At 41.4% G+C, this 26494-nt stretch overlaps 1 protein-coding gene across 2 annotated transcripts; it reads left to right on the top strand.

Moving 5' to 3' along the window:
• The first annotated feature begins 258 nt into the window (after nt 1-258).
• On the top strand, nt 259-25252 carry si:ch211-251b21.1 (uncharacterized protein LOC571720 homolog). Of its 2 annotated transcripts, none has more exons than XM_052039506.1 (11): nt 259-408; nt 3036-3102; nt 8889-8920; nt 11472-11531; nt 13735-13917; nt 15168-15394; nt 18099-18196; nt 20032-20249; nt 21552-21777; nt 22353-22600; nt 24640-25252. In XM_052039506.1, exons 2-11 carry the CDS (start codon nt 3048-3050, stop codon nt 24721-24723), a joined length of 1431 nt encoding a protein of 476 aa, XP_051895466.1. In that variant the 5' UTR covers nt 259-408; nt 3036-3047; the 3' UTR covers nt 24724-25252. The 2 variants fall into 2 exon arrangements, with proteins under 2 accessions (XP_051895466.1, XP_051895467.1); XM_052039507.1 differs by having other exon boundaries at nt 295-408; nt 3040-3102.
• Nucleotides 25253-26494: the final 1242 nt, after the last annotated feature.

Below are 26494 nucleotides of genomic sequence, written 5' to 3'. Positions count from 1 at the left end.
TTGGGGAGCTGACCAGGAAGTCCTGCAGACCTCTGCCACAGGAACACATTCTGTTTCTTTCCCACAGACCACAGTACAGCAGCTGCTCACAAGCTCTGAGAAAAGAAAATTAGGATCTAACCCAAGTCAGATTCTCCTTGCAGGCGGAACAGCTACAAAGTGGGTCCCAAACTAATTTAGTATTCACCAATCTGGGTAGTTGCTAGAAAGTTCTTCCACTGGCTCCTCCCAGGCATCTGAAACTCTCCCTCACCCCAATCACCCCTCATTTTCATCTCAACCAATCATTTGTAGATTGGACTCCTACACAACGACAGTAAATATAAAAGTAATTCACGACGCCTGATCGTAGAAAGAAACACGTTGATGAAAGTGAGGAATTTGCAAGCTCTTTCTTTCAACATCTGAGTAAGTTATTGCTGATTTTGGAGACCATAATTTCTTTGGGAGCTGGGAAAACAGATCATTGATTTTTAATTAAGATTAAGTGCAAAATTCTCTCTTTCCTTTCTTTGGATTAATATGTTGAAAGATCCAAGTACTGTGGAATTCAGAGAGAATAGGGGGTTGGAGGGAGAGAGAATAGAGAGAGACAGAATAGAGAGACAGTGAGAGGATAGAGAGAGACAGAGACACAGAGAGGGAGGGAGAGAGAGAGACACACACACACAGAAAGACAGAAAGAGAGAGAAACAGAGAGAAAAAGAGGAAAAACAGAGAGAGAGAAAGACAGAGAGAGAGAGAGAGAGAAAGAGAGACAGACGGAGAGAGAGAAAGACAGAGAGAGAGAGAGAAAGAGACAGAAAAACAGACAGAGAAACAGAAACAGAGAGAGAGAGAGAGAGAGACAGAGACAGAGAGAGAGAGGGGGGAGAGGAAGAAGAGAGAGAAAGAAAGAGAGAAGAGAGAGAAAAAAGAGAGAACTGTAATCTATCCTTCCTCCTCCTCTCTTCTATTTTAGTGCCTTTCGGCACTCACTAAAAATTTGGTGAATCACTTTTGAAGTAAGAGGATGTTGGCCTGAAGCTTGCATTTTTAAGCAGTAACATCTGGATCCCCACAGCTCTCCACCCATTTGGAATCAGCTCACTTGTGTATTTCAATGCAGCTAATGGCAGGAGAAATTACCTTTTTTTTATTAACTGAGCACTGCAATCCTTAATATAATTTATCTTTTTAATTCTCCTGTAAGATCGTGGGTGCAATTGAAACTCTCGGTTGCAGCAGCTTGTTGACACACAGTGTTACCCAGTGGAAGGATCTGGGTTCGTCCCTGCACACTCGCCTCACTTGATGAACTGGTACTTTCAGCTCTGCCTCAGAGGGAAGAGAGGAATGGAGCAAAGACCATGGCGGTTGGAGAGGGTTGGTGGTGTTGGACTGGTAACCCAACCTTTCCAGCATGAAACTCAAAACTATGTGTTACTCTACTATTAACACTGCCAGATTTAACTCTTGACTAAAATCTGTATTGCAGTTGGTGTTAGATCCAGGGGTTTCCTCCACAGTAGTTAGGTTAAAATCTACCTTCAGTATGTTTAGGACAGGGGGATTATTCGGTGATTTTTCAGCAGCCCACATCTGAAAAATGGGCCCCTGCAATTCCAAAATACCCCTTGCTGAGCAACATTGATGCCATGTTACCAACATTTTAACACAATAAATGTGCTCAGCAGTGCACGAAGGAAAAAAGAAAAAACAAAAAGCACATTTAGTGATCTTAGATCGTGCCAAGTTGTGTACAGTTATGAAAGACACTATGATGCCAGAAGAACTGAGCTGAGCTCCTCCACAGCATCTAGATTTCAGCACCTGCAGTCCTTTGTTTCACTTGTGTACAGGCACGTCCTACTGGGAGAGATGAGAGATTTCTTTACGTAATGAGTCACAAGGAATGGGAGTATATTATCCGAAAGGGGAACAGAGCAAGGGAATGGGACTAATTGGATATCACTTCTAAAGAGCTGGAATAGGTATGAAGGGCCAAATGGCCTCTTTCTGTGAATCTGTGACCATTTGTTTTAATGATGTTGGTTGAAATATTCTTCCGGCTACCAGAGGAATATCTCCTGCTCACCTTTGAAGAGCATCTTGGGATTGCTAACAGCCACCAGACAGAACAGACCAATCCTTATTTAACATCTCATCCAGAAGGCAGCACTTCTGACACTGCAGCACTCCTGCTGGACTGCTCCAGGAGGGTTAGATTTAGGCCCTCAGATTTCACATCAATTATCTTCCAACCCAAAAGCAAGGATGGAAGCTCTGAGCCACAGTCAACATGGAAACATAGGAAATACAATTTAAGTTCATCGTAATGTAAATTTATGATGAACTTACATACAAGTACAATAATTTAAATCTGTTAGTTTGGCATTTATTTAGACAAAACAAAAAGAGTTACATATAGACCAGGCAGGGAAAGGACTGCAGGTATAATTCCCTTAAGGACATTGGTGAAGCACTTTGACTTTTACGGTATCATAGTCACTTTGGATAATTCTTGTTTGTTTTATAAGCCGGATACAATTTTTCAAACTGCCCTTCTTGGTATTAAACACTTGCCTTACTGAATAACGAGCTGAGGTCTCCAGATTGCTGGTGTAATACCGTTGCTATCCAGCAGTCTCCGATTTCAGCATCTACAGTCTATTGTACCTCCAATAGTCCCTGATGTCTATCCAGCAGTCAATCCATATTCTACAATTCAGCTCACAATAACCTGTGCCATTTTCAGCAGAACCTCTCCCAGGTGCCAGGGTACACAGCTGGAACTGTGCTTAGACTGTGGAGTAGGATCCTACACCGTTCAGGAGTCTCCTCATCTCTGCTGGGTTATTTTCGTACTCACAAGCTTCATGCCGCCTTGTCATAATTGGAAATGGATCAACTGTTTTGCAGGGTGGTAAACAACTGTCAGTGTCATGTTTGTGAGGACTGTGCAAATTCTTTGTATCAGACTTTGACCAGCCAACCATAGGGCTGCTCTGCTCTGGGGTAATAATTCTCTTTTAGTTGAGTTTGTCTTTTTCCAGACAGACTACGGCATGAAGTTGCTGCTCTCTCTGGTTCTACTGCTGCCCTTCTCCACAGTTAACACAGGTATGAAGCTGAAATCTTGCAAATCGCAGACTATTGAAATCAAAATATTTAAACCAGTAAAGTTCAGCTTTTGAAATAGAATGTGTTTGCATTTCTATAGAATTCTTCACCATCTCAGGATGTCCCGGGGCATTCCAGCCAACACTGTAGTTTAGAACCATTGTTGTAAAGTAGGAAATGTGACAGCTGATTTATGCACAGCAAGATCCCACAAACAATAATGTGACAACGAACAAATAAGCCAGCACTTGGCGATGTTGTTGAAGGGACAAACATTGACCAGGACACCAGAAAGAACCAACCTGCTCTTCTTTAAAGAAATGTCATGTCTTCCTATGTATCCTTCTGATTTGGCTGAAGGAGCCTCATCCAATAAAGGGCATCTTTGGCTGTGCAGCACACCCACAGTCCTCCACAGGGAGCTTCAGCCTAGATTTGTGCTCACAGGCCTGAACTCACTGACCATCGACAGCAGTGCTGCATAGAATCACCAAGATTCAGTGGCTCAAATAACAATAAAATAAATCCCAGGCTTCTGCACACATGCTGTCAAATGCAGAAGTTCAGGATTTACTAACAAGTTTAAATTCTAACTCTATCAGATCGCTCTGCAGATGAACTTGGAGTTTACAGCCTGCAAAGCTGTGGCCATGTTTTGTTGAACAGTTGGGGAGAGAGGGATGGTCGAACCGGGTCAGCAAAAGGCAGCCACACAGCTCGGGACAGGGAGTTCTGCTTCAACGATACCTTGCCCAAGCATCATCTGTCAGTTAACATCAATCATTACCAAATTGTTGTTTGTGGGATCTTCCTGTGCAATTAATAGCTGGTGGATTATAACAGCGATGTAGTTATCAGCTATGAAGCACTTCGGGATGTTTTGAGAAGGGCACTACTTAAATCCATTTCTTTTCTTTAAGGTGGGTACAATTGATCTCCTTTGGGCTTCTGAGAGGGCAATAACAGATATAAGTAGTCCATCCAGGGAAGGGGCCATATTGGACCTTGTACTGGGGAATGAGCCTGGCCAGGTGATCGGTATTTCACTGGGAGCGCATTTTGGGAACAGTGATCATAACTCCATAAGTTTTCAGATGATTATGGATAAGGATAAGACTGGACCTCAGGAGAAAGTGATGAATTACAACAGTATAAGGCAGGAGCTGCAGAGAGTAGATTGGGAGTGGCTGTTACTGGGTAATGTGGGAGTCCTTTAAAGGCCAACTGGTCAGAATCAAGGATCAATATATTTCTGTGAGGAAGAAAGATAAGGATGGCAAGGTTTGGGAACCTTGGATGATGTGAGGTATTTCAAACACAGTCAAAAAGAAAAAAAGGAAGCATGTGTCAGGTTTAGGAAGCTGAAATCAGACAGGGCCCTTGAGAAATATAAAAAAAGCAGAAGAGAACTTAAACAGGGAATCAGCAGAGCTAAAAGGGGCCATGAACTATCCTTGGCGAGTAGGATTAAAGAGAATCTGAAGGCATTTTGTACATACATTAAAAACAAGAGGGTAACTAGGGGGAGGGTAGGACCACTCAAGAACAAAGGAGGGAATTTATGTCTGGAGCCAGAGGAAATGGGCGAGGTACTAAACAAGTCCTTCACATCAGTATTCACCAAGAAGGACATGGAGGATAGTGAGATCAAGGCTGGGTATGCTGATATTCCAGGGCATGTTGATATCAAGATGGTGTTGGGTCCCCAGGCCTGATGGCATCTATTCCAGGTTATTGAGAGAAGCAAGAGATAAGGTGGCTGTGGCCTTGACAGAGACCTCTGTATCCTCTTTAGCCACAGGCGAGGTCCCAGAGGACTGGAGAATAGCCAATGTTGTTACCCTGTTTGAGAACGGCCTGTTAATGTGCTGTACTGTTGTGTTCTTTGTATGTTATCATTGTGGTTAAGTTACTGGTTTAGCAACCAGTGTTCTGAACCACTGATCCAGGGACTTAAGTTTGTATTCCACCATGACAGCCGATGAATTTAAATTCAAGTAATTAAATAAATGGTGGATTTTTTTAAATGTTAATAACAGTAATCATGAAGCTGCTGATTAGTCATAGAAACCCATCTGGGAAGGAAATATCCCATTCTTATCCGGGCTGACTTACAAATGATTCCAGACCCACAAACTTTGTTGACTTTTGACTGCCTCCTCAGTTCAGAGGCAATGAGGGATGTGCAACAAATGCTGGCACTGCCAGCATCACCCACACCTTGGTAACAAAGAAAACTTAAAGCCCATGTTTCTACTGACCCCTGCTGGTCACTGTGGCGAGGATGGGAGTGGGGTTAGGTACAATGCCTCTATAGTGGAATGAGCTTCTCTTGAAGAATAACATTACATGACTGCCCATGCACCCTCAGAGTGGTATTGGGATGAGCCAGGAAAGAAGGGAAGAGGGAGCTCAGAAAATTGTTAAAGATTGATTGAGGTATGCATTTCTTACATTTTGTATTTACAGCTCAATCCATTGAGAGTTTTCTTGCTTGTCATCTTCCCGAGCCTGGGCATACATTGCTGGCTGCACTCTCATTATCTATCTGAACTGAAGCCAAACGTAACACCCACCACACACCCCCTGCCTCCTGCAATCACCACCTCCAGGAGTCCCTTATCCTTTAGTCTAGCTCCTCAAGTGAAATGTGTGAAAGTAAAAGGTCTCAGTGAGATTCTCAACATTATCTGATTCAGGCAGTGAGGAAGCAATTCAAAGCTGTATTTCTTTATTTAAAAGGAGTCTATTTTTCTTGAACAATAATTAATTATTCAGAATCTCAGCATGCTGGCTTCCTTTCTGCTCTTCATTCAATTGTAAGCTTCCTTCTTGGAATGGAGTAAAAGGCCTCCCTTGTTCAGTCTGAGCTGTTTTATCAGTTTTATTGTCAGGGATTCAGAAGTGAGAGAGGGAGAGAGCACAAGAGGGAGAATGTTTGAAGATTGCCACTGGGGAATTCTTGAAAATGAACACCAAATACACAAGAGAGCCTTTAGGACCAGTCTTTTAGTCTCCTGCAGTGTCATAGGGCTGAGAGCTGATGCCTCTTCATCCACTCTCTCCTGGCACTCAAGACATAGAGGGGTCAGAGGACATACTTCAGTGGCCAAAGGCTGTGGGAATGGAGTGAAACTCCTCTCTCAATGCAAAGTAACAGAAGATTTCTTTTCTCTCCACATTGTGCATTCTCAAATCATATATCAATATGGATCTTTTCAAATTCATGAAAATGTTTTTGAGAAAGCAACTGCCAGTATTTATGCTGGCAAAAAGCATTTAAAATTACAATTGGCTCTAGTTATCTGTTACACCTGTCATGATAGCCATAGTGTTGTAGGAATCCCCAGCTCTGGAGATTACACAGATCTGAGAGGGTCTGATGTGTCGATCGTGTGATACCCTGTGCATGACCAACCACTCACTGGGGCTACAAGAGTAGGTCAGAGGGTGGGTATCCTGTGGCAAGTCAATCACTGATACCTCAAGGCCTTTCCACCGTCTACAAGGCACAAGTGAGGAACATGACGGAATACCCTCCACTTTGCAGATGAATGCTACACCAACAGCACTCAGGTAGCCCAACATCAACCAGGACAAAGCAGCCCACTTGACTGGCACCCAATCCACTACTATAAACATCCACTTTCCCACAGCCATCAACATTGTGCACTGCAGCTAATTCTCAGGCTACTCCAACAGTATCTCCCAAACCCACAACTTCTATCACGGAGGAGGACAAGTTCTTCAAGTGCACGGGAACACAGGTTTCCCTCCTTGCCACACACCATCCTGATTTGGAAATACATTGCCATTCCTTCATTGTCACTGCATTTAAATCTTGGATCTCCCTCCCCCCGTGGCTGTGTATGAGTACCTTCATCAGAAGGACTACAATAGTTCATGAGGCAGCTCACCATCACCTTAAGGGCATTTAGGGAGGGGTAATAAATGCTGACCTTTCCAATGATGCCCAGCTCCGATTAAAAACGCATAAACAAGAAGAAAATGACAGCACTGAGCAGGCTGGGAGGACAGAGTTTCTTCTGTCCATCAGTTTATGTGTGACCAGAGGACACAGATATAATGTTCAGTGATGGAAACGTTGTGAATGAATAGACATAGTAAATTGTGGTCTAGAGTCTGGTGCTAATATGGAAGCCGTTGCACTGATAAGAGAATTAGATAAATATCTAAAGGAAAGAAAGTTGCAGAGCTATGGAAGACAGAGGAGGAAAGTTAATTGAATGAGTCTTACAAGTAGCTGGCATTGGCAAGATAGATTGAATGGATAATTTTGTGTTCAATGGTACATTGAGATCAGCTGGAAAGTTGAACAGAGTACTGGCAGATGAAATTTAATCCTGACAAGTAAGAGGTGATGCATTTTGGGAAATCAAGTATGGGTAAGGCATAAATAGTAAACATACAGTACACAAGGGTGCTGAGGAACGTTGATGAACACAAGGACGTTGGGGTTCAAGTCAATAGCTCCCTGTAAGTGACAACACAGGTAGATGGCAAGTGACATGCTTACCTTTGTAGATCGGGACACAGAATATAGAAGTTAAGACATTATGATGCAACTTTACATAACACAGGTTAGGCTGCACTTGGAGTATTGTGTTCAGTTCTAGTCGCCCCAAAAAAATGAAGGATGTGGCTGGGTTGGAGAGAGTGCTCAGGAGATTCACCAGGATGTTGGCTGTATTGGAGAACTTTAGTTAAGGGAGAGATTGGATAGGCTGGGCTTGTTCTTCCTGCAGTGAAGGCGGCTGAAGGATAGCCTGATCTAGGTGTATAAAATTATAAGAGGCATTGATAAGGTAGATAGAAGGTAGATAGTCAAAATCTTCTCCCCATGGTAGAGGGTGTAGGTTTAAAGTGACAGGAAGAAGTTTTAAAGGGGATTTGAGGGGAGATGATCCCCCCCCCACCCCCACCACAGAGAACAGTTGAGTCTGGAACATTTGCCAGAGGATGTGGTGGAGTCAGATATAATCACCTCATCTAAGAGTCACTTAGATGGCATTTAAATAGACTGCAGGCAAATGGGATTAGTGCAGATGGGCAGAAAGGTCAGCATGGACGTGGTGGGCCAAAGGGCCTGCTTCTGTGCTGCACAACTCATGACTCCAGGCACTCAGTCCTGTAATCAAGTCAAAACAGTGCTGATCCATAAGCCACATAATTTCCAGGTCTGGTCCCTGGTCTTCGCTGATTTCAGGGCCCTCTAGTAGAGCTCAGTGCCTCCTGAAATAGGGATGGAGGAGCTGGGGGGGGTGGGGTGGGAGAATAGAAAAAAAAATCAGCTTCTAATTACCAAATAGCTCCTCCTGCCGGCTAACGAATTAGAACAGAATATTGCTTAGTCCTGTTACACTTCATTGATTGTTTCATCTAGAGAAGGACAGGGGCTTAAAATCTATTCTTCTCGTGCCACCGTGCCCCACTCCCTTCCCACCAGGTCCCATAACTTCACTATTCCCCAGATCCATGCACAGATATCTGCCAAGGTTGAGATTAAGATGTGATGCTTCCCATAGACAAATAGCTTGCCCACTTTATCTATGAAGGCTGACCATCTGGACCAGGGACCAGAGATCAAGCAGTAGAAGCACAGTCCTCAGTCTTGTACCCTCAACCTCACTTGCAACCGAGTAGTGTAATAAGTTGCTTTGTGTCCATGTACTTCATGTTTGTTAAAATTAATGCTGTTATTAAAATAAAAGCATTTTTTATACATTTTTGTCTATTTGATACCAACCTAAGATTTATTTTCACAGGTGCTGTGGAAAGTCATGACATCCCCCCAGAGGTTAGCATGTTATTTTACATTTTCATGGTCAGTGGGGTTATTAGATCTTTAATATTCCCAAATATACAGACATGGAGTTATATATGTTATATATAAATATTCACAATGTATGTGAATATGTTCCTGTTATATGTATATACATTTCTTTCTCTCTATTTATAAATATTCTCTCTTTGTAAATATTCCATGTTCCATGTGTTTTCTGCACATAGAAATACTCTGTCTCTGCTATTCTCTATGCATGCAAGTATCTTAGATTTAGCTCTCCAAAAATTGTAGGTGACACATATATTGAAACTGTAGTTAACTGAAGAGAGGAATGGCAGGGTTCTCCAGAGGACAGGACAGATTAGAAGATTGGAAAGATAAACATGAGGGTGACATTTAATGTGGAGAAATGTAAGAAGGTAGATTTTAGGAGAATGAAGAGGTTGTGCCCATCTACACATAAGCAGAGAAACTATGAAAGAAGATGAACAGAAGGGCATCAGAACTTGCATAGATATTTGGTAGGTGGAAGGATATGCTTTTAAAGCTGTGAGAAAAAGCATATAGGATCTTTGTACTTACATATAACCTTCAGTATATGAAGGTGTCTCAAGATGCTTCTACACAGGAATGTTTTCAAACAAAATCTGACATCAAGCCATTTAATGAGATATTATGTTAGGTAGATAAAAAGTGTGATCAAACAGATAGATCATAGGTAAGGTCTGAGAGGAGGAAAACAGAGTGGGATATAGAGGGAGATCTCAGAGCTTAGGGTGTTGGCAGAGAAGGCACAGTCACCAAAGGGGGAAGGAGGGAAATAGGTGGGAAGGGGGTGGTGGAAGGTGGAGGACATGCCAGAGACCAGAAGAGGAGGAGGATGGAGGTGGTAATAGAGCTAGGGAGGATGAGGTCTGGAGAAAACAAGGATGACATTATTATAAGCAAGGTGTTGCAGACAGGAGCTAGTCATTAGAATTATTTCACATGTGGCAATGAAAGTGATGAAATACTTTAGAGCTGTTCAACATTAGGAAAAGATTTGACAAAGTAAAGCAATAAACTATTTCCAGTGGTCCTTAAATAAATAATTAGAAGGAATAGGTATTCTCAATATTAAAGAATGAAAGGAGAGGTTAGTAGAAATATTTTAACACAGAGGCGATAGGTCAGAGAACAACCTAACAAAAACCACAGTCGTTACCAAACACCAGAAAACAGAAGCAGGAGTCGGCCACCAGGCCCCTCAAGCCTGCCCCACCATTCAATATGATCATGGATGGTCTACCCCAGGCCTCAACTCCTCCTGTGCCAAATCCCCATAGCCCTCAATTCCCTGATCTTTGAAAAAATGATCTATCCCCACATAAAATACTTCTAATAAGCTCACCTTTACAACTCTCTGGGGTAGAGAATTCTGGAGATTTACTGTCCTGTGCAAGAAGAAATTTTTCCAGGTACCTCAGTTTTAAATTACTAGCCCCTTATCTTGAATCTATGCCTCCTTGTTTGAGACTCTGCCTCCCACCCCCGTGTTTCAATAAGATAACCCTCATTTTTCTAAATTCCAAAGAATATAAAACTGAATTTATTTAGCTGCTTGTGATAGGACAATCCTGTCTTCCCAGGAACTAGCCTGGTGAATGTCCTGAGGCTACTGTATACTTTCTTAGGTCAGGGGACCAAAACTGAAAAGTAAAATTAATCTGAAATATGTATATGTACAAGGGATACTGGGAAACGTCAGAGCACTGGGAACCAACACTGGCATAAGTCCCATGTACTGTGCTGTAAAATTCCATGAATCTATGAATAGCTAATTTAAATATTTATATCGCTTAATTGAACATTATCATCTCAAGTTGGATATTTGCATGCCGAACAAAATCAGAGAACTGCAGCAGAGAAGATGTATATTCACACACTGAGCTTCTGCCAACTCTTTGAAGGGACTATTCAAGTAACCCCACTACCATGTCCTTTCCCCACAGTCCTGTAATTTTTTTTCTTCTTTTATTTAGCTAACTCTCGTTTCAAAGTTACTATTGAATCTTTTCCATCTGCCTCTTCCGGGAGGGCATACCAAATAAAAGTTAATATCCATGTGTACAATTTGAATATTCAAGTAACTTTTTGAACATCCATGCATAAAACATAATATTCTGGTAGATTCACTATACCACGTGCAAATTAGTTGGCATCATGCTGTGGAACGGCTATTGGTATTTTTCCAACCAATTTGTGTTCAAGACAAGTTGCTCTTTGCAACAGGGCCAAGGGAATTTTCCCAAGTGATTTCAATTCCACTGGGAGATGGGGAGAGAGATTACATCCTTCAGTTTCCCTGTAGAAAGCTGAGCAGTTACCCATGTTCTCACTAGACTGAGGGAGGTAAACAAGCCTGAACCAGAGAACTTTAATCTCTGAACCACTACCTCACCAAAATGAAAACATCTCACAGTTAAATCTCTCCAACCACCTCTCTTATCAGAGGTGATTAGCAACCTTCACAAGATGTTTGACAATCTACCAACTCAATGAAACTCTTCTGATTTCTCAACAGGCTCCAGAAAGAGAAAAACGGCAGCTCTCTCAACAGCAACTGATGGTGACCACTATTCTGGTAATGTATTCTTCAACAGAGCACCATTAAACACACAGTGCAATCCTGTAAACTGCAGCAATCACAGTCCACACAAATATATTATCATGGAGCAATGAACATTAAGCATTAAGGAACACTACATCACTTTTTGCTTTAGAAGAGATCTAAGGTCAAAGCAGTTAGACACTAGCCTTTCACCTGTTTCTGGGTCAGGTTTAGCCCATAATTGATGGAGTATGATGTGCTCTGTATGGTAGCAGCAAGGCTCCTGTATGAAATGCCCTAGACCAGCTCCTGGTGACAAGCAGAAACAGCATAAAACTGCCATTATCCTGGTCAGAAGGAAGGCTGGTGCAAACCAATTTCACACTAGGGGTTGTGAATGAACCTCGTCCACCAGAATCCTGAGTGAGAAAGATGCAAAGGTTAACAAAGAAACAAATCTTTCATCACATCAATTCTCAGATGGATTCACAGATAGGTCTCCAGTTAGGTCAGGTGCACCATTCTGTCCCTATTTGACTTTTTTTTTGAACAAGGCCTTTATTTTAATAACAGAATAACTAGCATCATCTGTATAGCCTTGGAACAGAGACCTGTTTCACAATAATAGAACACATTTCATTCATCAGTGGAAAACACTTTGGGTTACTATAAGATTTTCATACCTTATCTTAAATTATGAGCACATAACCAAAGCTGACAGTCCCAGTGCCAGAGAGAATGAGGCATGGTCACGTGCCACCTTTCAGGTAAGACATTAAACCAAAGGTTTCGCCTGAATTCCCATGAGAACGTCAAGGATCCCATTGATGCTAATAAATTATGCGAATATTTATCAGAGGACATTAAAGAAGATTATCTAGACATAATCACGTGTTTCTGTGTGAGACCTTGCTGCATGCAGATAGGTCACTGTGTTTGGTTCCATCACAACAGTGGCACTTCAAAGTATTCAATTGATTGCAAAGTATCTCTGACATTGAGATGTTGTAAATATTGTCATAAACATATTAATATCTCTTGAAGGCAAAACTCCAGCCTTACAGAACACATCCAGATCTCTTCAGTTTAGTCTCCCATGTCTGAATATTTCCAATTTAAAATATATATTCTTGCTTCCAGATAAATCTTGTTAAGATTAACTTCTGAGGTGCTTTTAATATCAACTTAGAGGGATGAACTTAAGTGTTACAAACCCTGCCCACAACAACCATGTGGCAAACCAAACATTTAAGGCCACAGGCTAAAACTCAGGGTCAAATAATGAGGAGATACTACTTATACATGCAAGAAAGAAACAGGTTTGTAATTTCATAGATCGGTCACAACTTTCGGATGTCCCAAAGCATTTTACACTCAATGGAGTATTTTTTTTTAAGAGTGTAATTACTGTTGTAAGAAACACAGCAAACTCCCACAAACAAAACTGTGGTAATGACCAGATAATCTATATTTTTGTGATATTGATCAAGGCACTGGGGAGAATTCCTCTGCTCCTTTCCAAAATGGCTGGGTCTTTAATGTGGACAACAGATGTGGCCTCGGCACAACATTTCATCCTCTGACAATGCAACATTCTCTCAATGCTGCCCTCAAATGTCAGCCTACAGTATGTGCTCAAATCTGTGAAGTGGGGACCTGAACACACAAGCTGATTCAAAAGCTAGAGTGCTGCCCCCTAAGTCACAACCAACAGCTCTAAACAGCATCAGGAGCAATTGTGTTTGAGTGAACAGACAGCAAGTAATCTTAAATCAAAGGTAACCACTAATCAAAACATACTGTTGACATGGCACTCCCATTGGTCTCTAGTCCCAATTCAAGAATCATCCACAGAATCCAGCCCAGCGATCTGTGCTGACCCAATGGTTGACTGATCCAATTAGTTTGATTCCCTCCCTCTTTCCACATAATCCTGAAACTTCCTTGCTTTCAAATAATTACCCAATTCCCTTTTTCCAATTACTATTAAATCTAATTCCACCACCTTTTCATCTTGCATCTAGTTTTCAACTAAAAACGATGTAGACACATGTATCGCACCATGGTTCAAAACGTTGGATTAGGGCACAACACTGCCTTTGTATTGAGCCCTAATCTCACATTTTGAATGAATATGCCTCATTTAAATGGTCTGTGGCTGCAGCTGTGCCCACTGTTGGTGGGATGGATTCAGTAAACATTCTAATGAGATTTTCTTGATATTTCCATTTAAAAGCAAGAGCCATTTATAATGGTCAAAGCTACAGGAGGATACGAGGGGTTCTGCATTGACCTGCTTCAATTATTCTCAGAAAGACTCAATTTCAGTTATGACATCCAACTTGTGAAGGATGGTTTTTATGGGACAAAATTGGAAAATGGACAATGGACTGGCCTGCTGGGGGAACTGATGAGAAAGGCAAGTTTTCTTAAATTTTATTCTTTGATGTCAGCCGTGCCGGAAGGCCAATGTTTATCGTCAATTCCTCACTGCCCTGTAAAGGTTATGGTGGTGGGTCTTGTTGAGCTCCTGCAGTCCATGTTGTGGAGGTCTCATTGCAGCAGAATTCCAAAACCTACTTTTTTTTTATTTGGTTTTCATATTTCATAGCAATTTGTAGACAATTCTGGAGATTCATTGAGAGTTAGCTATGTTGGTTTGGGACTACAGGTAGATCCAGATCAGTCTGGACTAGGATAGCAGATTTTCTTCCCTTAAAACAAAAAGTGAAATCAGTTGGGTTTTTGACAAAAACCTTACAGCTCATAGTCACTTTTATTGATATGAGATTTTTATTTACTGATTAATTTGAAACTGTGTTATTTTCAAATTAACAAACTCCTCTGATGGGTTTTGAAAAGATGCTTTAACAGTTCAGAATAGATTAACACCAGCATCCGATTATTCCCACATGACAAAAAAACACCATGGTCCTGTTTCCCTTTTATTTCAGATTTGCAGCATCTGCAGTTTTTTGAATGTGCATACAAGTTCGCCAGTTTTCAGACAGTGTCAGAATTTTGGATAGGAACTTGGCTCTGGTCTGGTGACAACAGGGTGATGATAGCTGGGAAATTCCCTTCAAATAAATAGCACCAATAGACTTGGCATTTCCACAGTCTACCATGAATGCACCATTAATGATCACTGAACCAGTGGAGATTTAATGCCATGCCATATACACAGGGAACAGGAAAGACAGCCATATAAATAAAGCTACAAGATTTAATTCCATTGTTTTTGAGAAGAGTCCAGAGCACGAGGAAGAACAATGCATGTACAGAGAGATGCCCTAAAGGCACACAACTGGTGCCCCACTCAACCTTCATGACACAAACAGAGATTCAGTTGTGTAAGGGTCTTATGTCTACACAATCCTTTAACTGAAATCTTTTCCCTTGGCTTTATGGAGAAGAAGCCAAGGAGTGTCCCTGCACGATCATTAATTGGAGAAGACAGTTGTGTTGGTAAGTGCTGTCCAACAATTAACAGCTGAGATAATACGTGGGGATTTGCCATTAACCTCCCCACCAGACTGAACGGAGCATTTCCCCCCACCACCCCAAATTGATATTTATAGGGTTCATGTAAAGTCAGATCAGCTGCTGTCAGCAAGAAGATTGAAAGCAGTAAAGTCACTTTTCTTTCCTCTGGCTGACTCTCGGCAGGAGGCAGATGTGGCCATCGCTCCGCTCACAATCACCAGGCTGCGTGAGAGTGAGTTTGACTTCACCCGCCCGTTCATGTCTGTGGGGATCAGCATCCTGGTGCGCAAGGACACCAATTCCCAAAGTACCGGCCTTTTCCAATTCCTGAGCCCATTCTCCCCCGAGACCTGGTTCAGCCTGCTCTTCGCCTACATAATGACCTGCTTCTGCATGTTCCTTGCAGCAAGGTAATCTTTACGTTTGTCAGATTTCGCTCAAGCAGAATGAAACACATCACCAGCATTATTAAAGTTGTGTTGAGAAAGGGAGAAGGAAAGGAAGTAAAGCAGAAAGGAAGGTGGAAAATATAAAGGAAGTTGGAAACAAAAAAGGAAGAAAACCCTCTCCATATGATCACACAGCACACCCATATCCATGCCAACCACCAAGTACCCATCTATACTAACCCATCTTTCCAGCACTTGGTCCTGTGCCTTGGCAATTAGGGTGCTCATCTAGATACTTAAATGTTGTGAGGGTACCTGTCACCAAATTCCAACCACCCTTTGGGTGAAAAAAGCCTTCTTCAGATTCCTCCTAAACCTCTTATCTGTAACCAAAACCCATGGTCTCTAGGTTTAGAGAACTCTGCTATGGGGAAACATTTCTGACTATCTAGATTCTGGATCAGTTTCCCATGTAGGACCCTGTCAAAGGTCTTACTGAAGTCCATGTGGACTGCATCAATGGCACTGCCCTCGTCTGTGCCGCTCAGCTTTGTAAGCCTCAATCAGGTCCCCTCTCAGCCTCCTCTGTTCCTGCGAAGACCTGGTGAATCTCCTCTGACTCCCACTTTTCGGTGCAATCCTTCTTATCGTGTGACAACTAGAATTGTACATAGTATTCCAGCTGTGGCCTAACCAATGTTTTATAAAGTTGGACCATAACATCCTTGCTCTCATATTCTTTGCCCCAGCTAATGTATTCTGCATGCTTGCTTAACCAGCTTATCTGCCTGTACTGTCACCTTCAGAGATCCTTAACTTGTAGGCCAAGATCCCTTTGTTCCTCAGTACTCCATGGGCATCTACCATTTACTGTGTATCCTAGCCTTATTAGCCCTCCCAAAATGCATTACCTCATACTTATTAGGATTAAATTCCATCTGTCATTGCTCTACCCATCTTACCAACTCATCAATATCATCCTGTAGCCTAAGACTACCTCTTCACAGTCTACAATACCACCAATTTTCATGTAAACTGTGAACTTACTACTCATACCTCCTACGTTCACATCCAAATTGTTAATGTGTATAACAGACAGCAAAGATTCTGGCACCAATACTAGTGGTACACCACTAGTTACAACTTTCAGTCATAAAAACAATCTTCTACCATCACCCCCTGTCTTCTATTACCAAGCCAATTTTGGATCAGTTTCCCACGTGGGACTTTGACAGAAGTTGTACTAAAGTCTGCGTGTACTGAATCAACTACGCTGTTCTCATCTTTGATAAATCCCTGCCTTTCCAAAATTGATTAATCCTATCCCTCAAACTGTTTTCCCCAATTATTTCCCTTCCACTGACATTAGACCTAAAGGCCTATAATTATCTGACTTATCTCTGCTGCCCTTCTTGAATAAAGGTGCCACGTTTGCTGTGCTCCAGTCATTTGGCACATCACCTGTGGTCAGCAAAACATTTAAAAATCTCTGTGAGCCCCAGCAATCTCCTTCCCTGCCTCCCATACATTTAATCAGTCCCTGGGAACTTATTCACCATCAAGTCCGACATCTGATACTTCCTCCTTTTCAACAGTAACACGTTCTAGAACTTCACCATCCCCTTCCCTGAATTCTCCAACTGAAGTGCCCTTTGCCTTGTTAAATACAGACAACTAAAGACCTCACCTGTGTCATCTGGCTCTGAGCACAGATTGCTCCTTTAGTCCTAATGGGCTCTACTCTTTCCTTGATTGCCTTCTTGCCTTCAATGTACTTGTAAAATACTTTGGGATTTTTCTTAATCTTGATCACCACTGATACTTTGTAACCCTCTTTGCCCTTCTAGCTTCTCTCCACATGCTTCATCTAATTAACATTGTTCCAAACCCAGCTCACTTTTCCTAATTGGCACAAAATGATGCCACGTCTCATGTTGCATTACCAATCATACCGAGATCTCCCCCAGAGGAAGGTGTGTTGGGAGTAACAAGAGGAAGGTGTGAAACAACAGCTGACAAGGCAGAGACTTGCATCACCTCCGAGACATGGACTCAAATCCAGCCACATCTCAAGCTGAAATGCCAACTGGAGTTTGAAACTCTTCGTGCCAGTTCCCAGTGACTCCATAATGCAACCAATCCAAAGCAGGGAACTAACTGACAAGTTCATCAATGGAGACCATAATGATGGTATACTGCAAGTGGAAAGTTCACACACTGTGGGATGGTTGTAACAGTTTGGAAGATAGATAGACAGAATAGGACCATTAACACAACTAGAAACATTTCTGGCAGTGACCAACGAGCTTTAAGCAGCTCAACTCTGCCACTGGCTGGAAAGCAGTTGCTACAACAACTGTTTATTATTACCACGAATACTGCATAGGTTAAATATAAAGTAAAGGTTCCTCTACACTGTATGACCAAAGACCACTAGGACAGATACAGCTTGTGTTAGATTCAGAGAAAAGCTCCTATGTTGTCCCCACAAACACCTGCGGGCAGGCACAGCATGGATTGCATATCGAGTAAATCTTCCTCTATACCATCAGGTCAAATGACTCCTGGAAGGAACAGCATGGGTTAGATAAAAGTAGATATTTATTTCATGTTAAAATTTAATAGTTATAAAAGTAAAAGGATGAAAAGTTCTGCTATTATTGCAGAGAAATTACGCACGTTGTTCAACAAAGTACAAAGGATTAATGTGACCATTACCTTACAGACTGAGTCCCAGTGAATGGAGTGAACCTGAGGTTGAGAGCAATCGCTTTTCTCTGCTTGACAGCTTCTGGTTTGGAATCGGAGCTCTCGCTTTACAAGGTAGTTACACGCTCTGAGCAGACTTCTAGGAGATAACCAGCAGGCCCTTTAGTCCATTGTGTATTTGTCAGCTGCATCCTCCCTCCACCACCACACTCCCACCAAAGTTATTAACTTCCTGTTAATAGAAATAAGTCAAAAGACAAGGTGGATGCTGAGAGGATGTTTCTCCTCGTGGGGATGCCTAGAACAAGGAGGTATAGCTTCAGACTAAGGGATTGCCCATTAAAGATGGGAATGAGGAAGAATTTCTTCTCTCAGAGTTGTGACTCCTTGGAATTCTCTATCCTCAGAGAACTGTGGAGGTGGAGTCACTGAATGTATTCAAGGTGAAGGCTGACAGAAATTTAAATTTCCAGTGAGTTGAAGGATATGGGGAGAGAGTGGGAAGGTGGTGTTGGGGTCAAAACTGGATCAGTATCAGTAAGATCAATCAGCCCCTTGAGCCAGCTCCATAATTCAACACCCAGCACTAAACTGCTCCCTAGTTCTAGACACCCCCTCTAGGATAAATATCCTCTTAGCATTAACCTTGTCAGCCTCCTTAGAAACTTCTGATTTCAATAAGATCACCTCTCATTCTTCTAAACTCCAAAGAGAATAGCCAAACTGCTTAATCTCTCTTCATATATCATTCCCTTCATCCCAGGAGTCAGCCTTCTCTATACTCCATTATGAACCTTCTCTATACTCCATACCCCTTGCAATCAAGGCCAATATTCCATTAGCCTCAATTACTTACTGTGCCTGCATGTCAACCCTATCTACTTCACGTACTAGGATTCTCGGATTGTTTTGTACTGCAATATTTTGTTGAATCACTCCATTTAAATAATAATTTCCTTTTGTCATTTTTCTTTCCAAAGTGAATAACCCCACATTTTCCACATTTTTGTCCATTTGCCAACATCCTGCCCACTCACTTAACCTTTCTCCTTGCAGACTGCATATCCTCTTCACAACTTACTACCCTATCTATCTCTTCCATCAATAGCTTTCCATAGCTCAGTTAAATAGGAACTTGAGAAGGCCATTTATCCCCGCCAGCACATTCTGTAAAATGGTGGTTGATTTATGAATTAAGTCCATATACTCATCTTTTTCAATCTCCCTCAGGACCTTTGGTTAACAAAATCCCATTAATATCTTCATTAAATTTAAGTGCCCAATATCACCCCAGCATTTGCTTAGCCTCTGCTGTGCAGCCTATCCAATCGTTCCTTATAACTGAAAATTTCCCTGACAAGATCTTCATAAGTCTCCTTTGTACGCTCTTGAGTGCAATGACATCCTCAATGATTGTGATGACCTGAACTTAGTGGAATATTGCATAATAGAATAGAGAAGCACTGGAAAACTTGTAATAGATTTCCAAATTACAGAATTGGTTATCAGGTAGGTGGGAGCTGGTCAAGGGAGGTGGGGAGCTTTAGTCCAGAATAGAGAAGGATGACTGCTTGAGGGCATAAACTAAGAAATCTTTTAAGTCATTAAGCAATTTAATAAGCCACAAAGACTATTCAATTTATTGGGAGGAGTAGGGAACTATCATAAACTAGGGTCATAAATAAACCTCAACACTAATAAATGCAAAAGGAATTCAGGAGAAAGTTCTTTAGGCAAAGAGTGATTAGAAGGTAGAATGTACTATCACAAGGAATAGGTGGCCAACTTAAGGATAAACAAAGGAGGCAGAATGGAAGAAAATCAGTTGGGTGAGATGAAGTCTGGTGGGTGGAAGCTGGTGTGGAACACAAATGACGTAGATGAGTTGGGTTGAATGGCCCTTTTCTTTGCTGTAAATTATGTTGGATAAAATCCTTATTTTCTAACAGGTGTAGGACCACATCCAAGAGCCTTATCCACACGTACCATTGGGATGGTCTGGTGGCTATTTGTCATTATTTTCCTGGTGACATATGCCACCAATTTTGGAGCTTCATTAAACTCAGAGAACCAGAGACCAATAATCAAATCCTTCAATGACCTTGCAAAACAAAATGAAATTGAATATGGGACAGTACATGGTGGATCCACATTCCAGTTCTTCAAGGTACGTGCTTTTATCCAGCACGATTATTTTTCCCAATCTACGTCTCATTAGGTTCAAGATAGAGGTCAGAGAAAGTAGACAATATCAGGTTAGGGGTGCCAAAACTTTAATCACTGATAGGTCCTCAAACGGGCAGGTTTGGTTATTACCACCTCCACTTGTATCATTTTTCACATTGCAGAAGAGGCATGAGGTTTGAACAAATAAAGGCTCTGAATGGCAGAGCCATCGGAAAGAAATTTTGAGAAATCTTTTCAATGGTGAGTAGCTGCAATGTGGAATGTTTTAACAAGGGGCAATAAAGTCACCATGGATGTGGTAGCATAATTGTATTACTGGACTCGGAGATCAGGACAAAGGACCATGAATGCAAGTTCAAAGTTCACAATAACAGTGGGGAATTTGAATTTGTTTTTTTAATGTGACGTTAACAAGCATCTATTGGATTGTCATCAAAAACGAACCGGTTCACAAATGCAGTAAGGAAGCGTGCAATTTTTCTATGCGGCTCCATTACCACAGTCTTACCTGTTCTAATAACCTGCTTAACAAGCCAATGAGAAACTTACTGACAACCATTTACCATCTTCTCAGGGTGACCAGATATAGGCAACAATAGCAGCTTTGCCAGTGACACCCACATTTTAAGAATAAAATCAAAATCAATAAACCTTCAATCCCAGTACTTTTAAGAGCTCTGGTAACTAAACAGTGAAGAGCAGCTACGCAATCATTCATGAAGAATGCTTAAGGCAATAGGAATTTGCAACCAACCAATAACGTCAAACGTACTTACCATCACTGGAGTCTAATAATCCAACAGAGATGTATGTGGTAGTAGCAAACAAGCAAAGGGACACGTCATTCAAACTTTCATCCCTCTACGGAAGCAAAATACCGATGTTAGAAATTGAAATAAAACAAAACACTCACGTCAGGGAGCATCAGTGTGAAGGAAACAGTTAACAGCACAGGTCAACAACCTCCTAACAGAACGGGAAGGAGTTAAAGATTGAAAAATTGATAAGTACAAAGTCATGAGTAAAGGGGTTGGGAGGGGAGGACAGGATTACCAAAGAAGTCTACACCAGTAATGATTGGCAAGGAGAGGCTATAAAGTTAAAGGGACAAAATTGTGCAAGGCAAAAGGACATAATAATAGGTAGGATGTAAAAACACAAAAAAGGATGGGTGTAGAGGTCTGGCCAGTTGAGTGTTTAGCATTTATACCATTTCTAATTATCCTTCTGTGAATGAATGCAACCTTTATTAACATGAATGTTCCCTTTCATATTCTGACAGCAATCAAAAATTCCAGTCTACCATAAAATCTATTCAACAATGAACAGTAAAATTGATTCTGTCCTGGTGGGTACGATGAATGAAGGAACAGAACGTGTACTCGCCTCGAATTATGCCCTAATTGGTGAATCGGCAACGATAGACCTGGCTGCTGCAAGGGACTGCAACTTGATGAGGGTCCCAGACGTTGCTGCTGTGAGGGGATATGGAATAGCCACTCGCCGCGGTGAGTTGCATCCTTACTGCTAAGTCAAATGGTTTATTTAACTCCAGACTCACTTTTTAGCTTCTTCTGAGAATCTTTACATCCCAGCTATGACTACAGTTCACAAGTACTTTTCTGGCTGTAATATCCACAGGGACATCCCAAGGTCATGAATGTACTGTATAAATGTTCCTTCCTACTTACCATTCCATATCTCACCTCCAATCTCATGCTCTCCCATGTTCACGGTTTACATTAATAATAAATTTTGCTTCACTAATATACAATTTCTTTGTGCAACAAACAAGATGCTGGAGGAACTCAGCAGGTTGGGCAGTATCTGTGGAGGGGAAATAGACAGTCAACTTTTCCAGCTGAGACCCTTCATTTGGGCTCACTGGGAAGTCTCCTCAAGTATACCCACCTCCTCTCTTTGCAGCCCAGATGGTCTCGACCTGAAACATCAACTGTCTATTTCCCTCCACAGACGTACCTGACCTGCTCAGTTCCTCCAGCATCTTGATTGTTGCTCCCGGTTTCAGCATCCGCAGGTCTCTTATGTCTCTATAATTTCCTTGTTCTGTTTGTTGCCCAAGGTGATTCACTCAGAAATAATTTAAGTCTTGCCATTTTGGAACTGGAGGAGTCTGGACATCTGCATCAACTGAAGGCCAAGTGGTGGAGGTCTTCCTGCAATGAAGGAGAGAACTCAGGTCAATGGAGTCCACTTAAAGTAAACCAGATTGGAGGTGCCTTACTCCTTCTAGCAATTGGATTGTCTCTGGCCTTGGTCATCGCTTGCATCGAATTGGCTATCAAATCAAGAAAAAAGGCTGATCAAGATGTACGTATTTCTCCCCTCAGCCAAAAATTATTTCCTCTTCCCTGATTTCACGACATCATGCAGCAAATAAAGCAAATATCCAACATTCTGCTCCTTGATGTCTTAGCCCCTTATTTCAGCTGTAGGGAGGTGCTGAAATAATCCATTATCCCCCATAGGAGACTAGGAAAAATCAACCTTATTTTTCCTTCTTTCCAACATACAAACTCTTCCCATTCTCTCACAGCCCATTGTGTGCACTCCTCTAGCATGCACGAACATTCCCACACACTCCTTCACAAGTATATTCTCAGTCACCCTTATTTCTCACTCAGGTACAAACACAACCTAATGGACACATACTTATAATAAAGAGAGATCTCGGGAAGAAAGAAAACAAATCGAATCAAGCTGTAGTTATGTGTTTTTGCACAACTCAGATGTCTAATCTCATACATCACTTCCTTTGCTTTTCCTTGCACTCCCTTCAGCTGCAGGGTGTACCCTCCTGTGTATGGAGCACAGAAGGGCTGAAGATAGAGTGGATCAATCCATGATACAAGCTGTCACTCCTGGGGACCTGTGCTCTATCCTTCAAGCTAAGGATATCGTTTGCCCTTTCCACCCTCATTTCATGCTGCATGATGTCTTTGTGATTTTTCCATAAAAACCTCATGGATTCATCTCCTCCACTGTTTTCTAAAAAAACCATTCCCATTTAATTTACAATCCCTCTGCTTGTTCCCTCCACATTTCATGAGAGAGGAATGTATGTGGCAATGGTGCTGGGGTAAAGTTGTGTATCTATTTTCTTGGACTAGGTGGCAGGAATGGGCTCAGATACGATTTTCCTTCCATCATCCAACACTCAACAGTTTGAGTTTATACACAAGTTCAAGAAGGTTGGATAGGTAGCATAGTATGTTGTAGGTCCATATAAGGAACTTCAATGTTTTCATTGAAGTGGGGGGGAAGCAGAGAAAAATTATATGGCTGGACATAAATACATGTTACCAAATAGGATGATATCTCTACAAAGACTTAGAACGAAATTAAGCAGTTTACATTCTGTGACTCATTCCCTGTAGAAATATGTGCGAGAATACATTGGTCATGGATAAGTAACATGTTATAGTGTGAGTGTGTATATATTTTTGAGAAACTGGCCGAACAGAAGACCTTTTTTTCGATGTAGGGGATCCATCAAATGGTAGATTACCTTCCATTTAATTTCTAAGGTTGGGATTGGGAGCACAGGTTATTGGGCTTCCCTCCCACATTGACAACACAGACTAGCACCACCATAAAGAACACCAATTTCTATCTTCAAAACATCACTCAACTCTCCCCTTCCCCCGACATGCCATTGTTCACTCCCAACTATTCTAACATTTGGCAGGCTTCAACTCTCCATAATCTTGGAGGTGATACATAGCTATACTGCCCACGTCCTAATTTGCACCAACCACCATTTATCCATCAATCCTTGCTGACCTACTCCAGCTTCTGGGTAAATACTACCTTAATTCTTAAAGCTATCATCACTTTCCAGTCCTCCACTGTCTCACCCCTCATCATTTCCTTAAGTTTGAGGTATTTCCCACATTTAAAACTATCAATTCCCACAAGACAAAAACAAAATCAGGGAAAAAAGAATGGAGATAAATGGTCATATAGAAGTTGACCTCTATATGACTCACTTAAAATTTTTCAGCAGCAACAAACAAAATGCTGGAGGAATTTAACAGATCAGGCAGCATCTGTGGAGGGAAGTAGACAGTCAATGTTCCAGGTCGAGACCCTTCATCAGTCCAGATGAATGTTTCAACCCGAAACATTGACTGTCCATTTCCCTCCACAGATGCTGCCTGACCCGTTGAGTTCCTCCAGCATCCACAGCGTCGAGTCTGCAAGAATATTTTCAGACTGTGCAATAAATGGGATGCCTTCCCAAATTGGCTTGAAGATTGCACAATACCACTCACCTCAGTGCTTAAAAGGTGACAACAGTGTAAACAGTCATCTTATTGTTTCCGCTTTTATTCTTTGTTCATTTACAGAAATCCTGTTGCAATGTTTTCACTGAAGAAATTAATCTTCGGTTTAAAGGGAGAAATGAGGTCGGTAAGAAGACCAAGGCCTGAAGATTCCATAATGGAAGACAGAAAGCTGAAATTAATAATATACAATTCTCTTCTGTTAATGTTAACCTGTAACATTACAGCATATAGCTGAACTCCCAATATAATGGAGACAATTATTTCATGTAACAATTCTGGTCATCATATTCCAGGAAAGATTTAATTGTACTGCACAGAAGACTTACAAAGATATTGCCACGACTGGAAATTTGTAGCTATGAGGAAAGTTTGGATAATTTACTATTGTTTTCTTTGAAAGGAAGGTGGCAAGGGGAGCTTTTTGAGGTGTATAAAATTATGAGGGCGTAGGAATAAAAGGGAAGAACAAATGCCCCTTCGCATAAGGCTAAAAAAAAACCATGCGGTATAGAGTTAAAGTGAATGTTAGACGTATTAGAATGGAAGATGAGGAAAAGTATTTTTATCCAGAGAATGTCAAACCACCTCTTTTTGCATCATAAATTTTCTGTAATACAATGCAAGGCACCACCTAGAATACAACAAATTAAATAAAGTGATTAATAAAGACCAACTTTGAATTACAAGACTGTGAATTGTAGAGGGCACTTCTGAGGGAATGAGATGTTCTGCAGGTATGATTGTGTTATAGCAGGAAATGCTGCATTGTGCATCAATGTTAACATTGGAATCAACAAATTAAAATTAGATGAGGTCCATAGCAGGTGAGAAGTCCATAACCTTCAGGTTATTCTAAATTCGCCTGGGTATACCCTAGCCAAGTTCCACGAACCACTGAAATTACATGGACACTTTATTCTGGTCCCAGGAATGCACCACTGTAATAACAGTTAGGGAGATTGGTCATCTTACTAGCCACTGCACACATTACAATTTAGTTATAATTATTATTACAAACTTCTATACAGAGTGTGAGCTGACACAGAGAGAATGAATGTTCTTGGAAACAAACAGGTGGGCGCATTAAGCTCTGCTGACATGATGAGGTGTCCATTAAATTTCTAAGTAAGACCTCCAATCCTTCAACCATGGAAGCTATATTTGACTGATTTTGTTTTGAAGATGAGTTTTTTTTTTAAGTGCCCAAAACTTAAATCTTAAATATTGGAAAAATGTAAATAAAATCTGCCACAAATAATCACATTAAAACACATCATAAACACTGGGAAAAAAACATGAAAGATCTGCTGCTCTGAAAGAGACCAGTTGCCTGCAAGGATTCATATGCTCCCATTCTAAATGGGGAATCAAATAAGTGTAAATGGAACACAAATCCCCCACAAACGTTCTGGGTGCAGGACTGGTTCCACAATCAGGATTGGTAAGTAAAAGCAGAAAATGTTGTAAATACTCAGCAGTTCAGGCAGTATCTCTGCAAAGAAATAACAATTCAGATTGATGACCTTTCATCAGAACATTTGAAATGTCATCCTCTTGGGAAAAAGTGTACTTGAAGGTTGTCCGCAGGTACTGTGTGACCTGCTGAGCATATCCAGCATTTGATGCTTTCACTTCAGATTTCCAGCATCTGCTTTTTCAACAATGTCAGGAGATGAACCAGTTCTACAGATTGCAGGGCCTTACACTGGGTATTAAGTCAACACATTAGTACATCAGCCTAGTAATAAATTGTTCTATGTAATCATGCTTTCCTCACCTCACCACCAAACCTCCATATAAGGCATGTGATTTCTACTTCCCTGGCACTGACTACTTTTATACTGCGGAACTCAATGGCAAATATCAAATGGTAAATGTATCTTCAGCAGTCTAAGCCTCAAGCAGTGGCATTTAC

The sequence above is a fragment of the Pristis pectinata genome, chromosome 26 (genome assembly GCF_009764475.1).
Source record: "Pristis pectinata isolate sPriPec2 chromosome 26, sPriPec2.1.pri, whole genome shotgun sequence".
In the NCBI taxonomy this organism is placed as follows: Eukaryota; Metazoa; Chordata; class Chondrichthyes; order Rhinopristiformes; family Pristidae; genus Pristis; species Pristis pectinata.
The sequence above is the reverse complement of the archived record's forward strand: the minus strand, read 5'-3'. Positions and strand labels throughout refer to the sequence as shown.

Coding starts and splice junctions, on each gene's coding strand:
- si:ch211-251b21.1 (XM_052039506.1), top strand. CDS start 3,048: ATGAAGTTGCTGCTCTCTCTGGTTCTACTGCTGCCCTTCTCCACAGTT. Junction 8,921..11,471: donor GTCATGACATCCCCCCAGAG/GTTAGCATGTTA, acceptor ATTTCTCAACAG/GCTCCAGAAAGAGAAAAACG. Junction 15,395..18,098: donor TGCATGTTCCTTGCAGCAAG/GTAATCTTTACG, acceptor ATTACCTTACAG/ACTGAGTCCCAGTGAATGGA.